At 42.9% G+C, this 5,127-nt stretch overlaps 1 protein-coding gene across 1 annotated transcript; it reads left to right on the forward strand.

Annotated features, from left to right (window-relative positions):
• The first annotated feature begins 251 nt into the window (after positions 1–251).
• LOC117052245 (small serum protein 3-like) lies at positions 252–4,703 on the forward strand. The gene is made up of 4 exons (XM_033159036.1): positions 252–364; positions 2,543–2,627; positions 3,414–3,543; positions 4,540–4,703. The coding sequence occupies exons 1-4, from the start codon at positions 362–364 to the stop codon at positions 4,574–4,576; spliced, it is 255 nt and encodes an 84-aa protein (XP_033014927.1). The 5' UTR covers positions 252–361; the 3' UTR covers positions 4,577–4,703.
• Positions 4,704–5,127: the final 424 nt, after the last annotated feature.

The following is a 5,127-nucleotide window of genomic DNA, read 5'->3' on the forward strand; positions in this document are numbered from 1 at the left end:
TCTATTCAGAGTCAGGGTATATATTTTATTTCACGAGGCAACTTTTCATTAAGAAGGCAATTAGGAACTCACACACCTTCGGAGTCATCAATTGGCTTACTCAACTTCCTTCAGATTGTGAGACTTGGCCGGCGACCGTGCTCAAAAGCACGCGGAACGCTGGCCGTTTTCCCCGCAACTGGTACCTCGTGCATAACCAGTCCAAGGCTGTGCACAAGGAGCTCCAGCACCCAAACCCCGACACCATGTCTGCATAAATTCGGGGTTGTGAGTCCACTCCAGGCATTGGAAGGGAACACAGCTGTAGGTGTCATTTCTCACCAAGAAGAGTTTCCCACCAGCTGAGGACAGAGAAGCCAGAATGGTAAGTCCCACTGTTGCTCTGTCGTGGATTGGATAAAAAGGTGTGAAAGGGTTTACTAGAGAGGCAGATTTATGCAAAGAGCAGTCAAAATTACAAGGATGAGGTTTTGGAAAAGTTCCTTGCCTTCTCTGACACCTGATCCATCTAGAATGCACCTCTTTCTCCTTCTTGACCCATTAGCCGCCACTGCAGCTTTCTTTAGAGGCCAGGAAAAGGGATAGAGCAAACTATATTCAAATCAAATTAAAACAATTCTTTTAAAAGATAGTTTAAAAGACTCTTCTTAAAAACCTAAAAATTCCCTTAAAAGAATCAAGTCTTCAAAAAAGTTATATGATCTAAGAAAGTATTTAAAAGAATCCTTCCAAAGGAATTTAAAAATTATAATGTAGCCCCTTAGAGACCAACTGAGTAGTTTTAGGTATAAGCCAAGATACCTTTAGGGACACGGGTGGCGCTGTGGTCTAAACCACTGAGACTGGGGCTTGCCAATCGGAAAGTCAGCGGTTCGAATCCATGCGACGGGGTGAGCTCCCGTTGCTCGGTCCCAGCTCCTGCCAACCTAGCAGTTCGAAAGCATATACCGCTCCGGTGAGAAGTTAAACGGCGTTTCCGTGCGCTGCTCTGGTTTCGGTGTTCTGTTGCGCCAGAAGCAGCTTAGTCATGCTGGAAACATGACCCGGAAAAACTGTCTGCCGACAAACATTGGCTCCCTCGGCCAGTAAAGCGAGATGAGCGCCGCAACCCCAGAGTCTTTCGTGACTGGACTTCACTGTCAGGGGTCCTTTACCTTTACCTTTAATCTTAGATACCTGAAGAAGTGTGCGTGCACATGAAAGCTTATACCTAAAACTACTCAGTTGGTCTCTAAGGTGCTACATTATAAGTTTGAAATTCTTTTGGAAGGATTGTTTTAAAGACTTTCTTAGATCATATAACTTTCTTGAAGACTTGATTCTTTGAAGGGAGTTTTTAGGTTTTTAAGAACAGTCTTTTTAACCATCTTTTTAATGAATTGTTTTAATTTATTTTGACTACGGCAGACCAACACGGCTACCTACTTGAATCTATGTTCAAATCCTTAAACCTCTGAGAATAGAATCCAGACATTCCTCATGAAGCATTGGAAGTGATTCTTTGGATCGTGGTACAGAAGAAATCCTGTCTAATTTAAATGATTAGTTCTGTTTGATGGTTGCTTTTTTAATTTTAGAATTGCAATCCCTTGCCACACTCTCTCTCACACGCAAGCCGGTTTACAAGTCACATTCATCTCTCTCTCTCTCTCTCTCTCTCTCTCTCTGTCTCTCTCTCTCTCACACACACACACACACACGTTCAGTTTAATAGCATACCAACCCTAACTGCAATCCTAACTCGAGCTCCAACCCTCACCCTCACCTTAGCTCCAATCCTGACCTTAGCCATTCATGTATTGCTGTCTCATAGAGTCATAGAATTGTAGACTTGGAAGGGACCCTGAGGGTCATTCTTGCTACAGTGCAGGAATCCTGCCCACAGCCGTCCCTGGGTGGGCTCAAACCACCAGCCGCCTGCTTAACAGCCAGATGCACCGACCTAATGCATCACTCTGTCACAGAAACCTCTTCACACACCAGAGTCGACCACTGACAGCCTTACAACCCAGAGTATCCATGGACCAAACTTCTGAGCAGTTGGAATATTTATGGATATTTCAGCCGCTCAGCTTAATTACTTAGGACTCATTACAATAACCTGAGCATCACCCTGTGCTTTAATGTAAATAATCATTTATATCTGAGTGCTCCTCTCTTTGCTGTGGCTAAGAATCCAAAACTGATGGACTGACAAAATCAATGTTTCTGAGGCATTGAATGCTATGGATTTTGAGGGGGAGGGCAGTTTACTTTATAAAAAAAATCCCACTAACTATAGAATGGCCCAACTCAGCTACTGAACTGTATAAGCTTAATGTAGAGGGAATTTTTCAAAGGCCTTGGGTTGAATCCAGTGCGAATCATACCCAGAGTAGATCTATTGAAACTGATGGACTAACTTAGGTGCATTAATTTCAGTGTCTCTGCTCTGACTCAAATTTAGTCAGATACAATACATTTTAAAGAGAAAGAGAGGCTCTAAATTTAAGTACTGTGTGTGATAACACCACCTTGAACGATTTGTGTCTCTCTTTTGCAGAAAATCCTCTTGAGCCTCACTGCCTTGTCTTTCACACTTGCCTTGTGTCAGGGATACTGCCAGGTTGAAACACTGATTGAAGATGGTAGGTAAACAACAACAACAACAACAATGTAATGTTGTCAAGCAGCCTATTCATTTAGCCAAATAATTATTTAATGTTTGGGAAATGTGTTCCTGACTAGAGATGAGGAGGAAATACACCCCATTCATTTTTTAGCATACACCTACCAAATGTGCTCCAATGCAGCTACTCTTCCAAATTTACACTTCTCCGGATGTTGTGGTGCTGCTCAGAGTCTAAAATGACCTAAGGCTGCTCCCGTCTCATCTTCTCCTTGATGAGTCCCTGGTTAAGCTCTTGTTTTTATTATGTATTTTGTGTTTTTTACATTGTATTTTTATGTTGTGAATTGCCCTGAGGATGCCATATAAATAGTAGTAATAGTAGTAAATAGTAGTAATAATAATAACTGATAGAAATTGAAATGGACAGATTCCCCCACGCACAGGGCACCCCTATTCACTCCCCACCCTGTTTTAAACTTGGAACCAGCCTCTGCAGCCGCCATCAGGAGACAGCATGGCCGCAGTATAAGCAAGACAGGTGCCCGGGGTCAGCAACCAGGACCCCCAAGAATAAAGGTGGCAAAGCTTCCCACTGCACTTCTCTCCATGTCAGGATACGCTCCACCTATTACATGTTCGCGTATCAGGCTGCTGTCAGTAGCAGAGGAGGAGCTGGACAAGTGGGAAATTTGCAGTCCCTGTACTTCTCTTGCGCAGTCTTTGCATTGTGCTGAAAGAGCAGCTTCTGACTGCATGAGCTGTTTGGGGACTGGTGTTAAATGTATAGGATTTCTCTCCCTAGGTCAACCGGCGCTGTACACCGAGTGTACTGATCCCTATGATGGGAGCAAGCATCCATTGGGCTCCAAGTGGAATACAGCGCAGTGCATGGAATGCACATGTAGTGAAAGAAAGATGGAGTGCTGTGTCAGGTAGGCCAAAGCCCCAGAATGGCACTGGGTCTATTAATCTCTTTCAAATTGTTTTGCCCTGTGCTCTCCGAAAGACCTCCTGCTCAATAAACATTCATGGACAGAATTAGCTGAAGATGGGTGTCCCAATAAATCTATACATTTGAAGATAGGCTGCATAAAATTGTTGCCTACATTTCCTTGAACCAAACAGGGAATTGATTGATTCATTAAGATATTTATAGACTTTATAGAAAGCAGAGTCATGAAATTTGATCTGGTAAGAAGCACTGAGCATGTCCAGAGTGCCTTTCCAATCATCTGATGACCAGGCATTCGCTGTGTGGAGGCTTGGACCTCAGGATCTCCCTGAGTCCCAGATCCTCTCATCCGGAGACCACCTACCGTGTTTCTCCTAAAATAAGACATAGCCATAAAATAAGCCATAGCAGGATTTCTATGCATTTGCGAAATATAAGCCGTTTCCCAAAAATAAGCCATACCCCGAAAATAAGCCATAGTGATGCGGCACCTCCCATTAAAACAGCCTGCAGAGGCGTGGCTATGCAGCATACCGATGTGATGCGGTTAAAATAAGACATCCCCTGAAAATAAGCCATACTGTGTTTTGTTGAGGGAAAAAAAATATAAGACGGTGTCTTATTTTAGGAGAAACACGGTAGGAGTTGGTGCTGGGGAGAGGGACCCCAATGCACCCAATGGAACAGGATCCCTCCTCTTTCCTGCACCTTCCTGTCTCCTTCTGTCTCCCTCCTGCCTGGCCTCTTGGTTTCGCACCAACATTTTGCTACACCCTTTTTTGTGCATGGGTTGCAATGTTTTCTAAGGGCTTGTTTTTTCGTGGATCGAGCAAACATCTTGCAAAACTGCTTTTCTGCCGGGTAGTTCCAATCATTCTTGGCATGTCCTAAGCGAGCAAGAGAAAGGAGCACCCCTCTACCAGATATTCATAACTCGGGGAAACCTTAGTTTACACATTTTTCTTCTTCTTTTTAGGTGGTACTGTCGGTTCCGGGAATTAAAGCAGTGGTAAATCCAAACACATGTAAATATGAGTTGTATAAACTGGACGATCCCTCCAAACCCTGTTTCTGAGCTTTACAAATCCCACCCAAATTCCTTTCATGTAAGAGAATCTGAATAAATCAGTCATATGTGCATTTCTGTGTGTATCTGTTGTCTTTGCTTGATATCACTAGTTGCTGAATTTGGTACGTATCATAATGATAGTGATAGACAAGCCTATCTCAGCTATCAGCAGCTATTTATATTCTAATGGATTATTGAATATTGCTTTTTTGATATAAGTTGTTTATTTTAAAGTTACTGTGACTTTTTTGTATTGGATCAGATTGTTATTATTAATGTTTGACATTTTATTAAGTTTTTATGTGTGTTGGGAGTCGCCCAGAGTAATAGGCAACATTAATGTAGTGGCTAAATGGCCCATCACAAAGCCATCTGTGGCTACCATCCTCATTAAGTCTACTCAGAAGTAAGTCCCATTGAATTCATTTGTGCAAACTCCCAGGTAAGTGCAGGTGTGGATTTATCGTTCTTTGAGGCCCTCTTCCTTCACTGAAA

The sequence above is a fragment of the Lacerta agilis genome, chromosome 8 (genome assembly GCF_009819535.1).
Source record: "Lacerta agilis isolate rLacAgi1 chromosome 8, rLacAgi1.pri, whole genome shotgun sequence".
In the NCBI taxonomy this organism is placed as follows: domain Eukaryota; kingdom Metazoa; phylum Chordata; class Lepidosauria; order Squamata; family Lacertidae; genus Lacerta; species Lacerta agilis.

Coding starts and splice junctions, on each gene's coding strand:
- LOC117052245 (XM_033159036.1), top strand. Junction 2,628..3,413: donor TGAAACACTGATTGAAGATG/GTAGGTAAACAA, acceptor TTCTCTCCCTAG/GTCAACCGGCGCTGTACACC. Junction 3,544..4,539: donor AAGATGGAGTGCTGTGTCAG/GTAGGCCAAAGC, acceptor TCTTCTTTTTAG/GTGGTACTGTCGGTTCCGGG.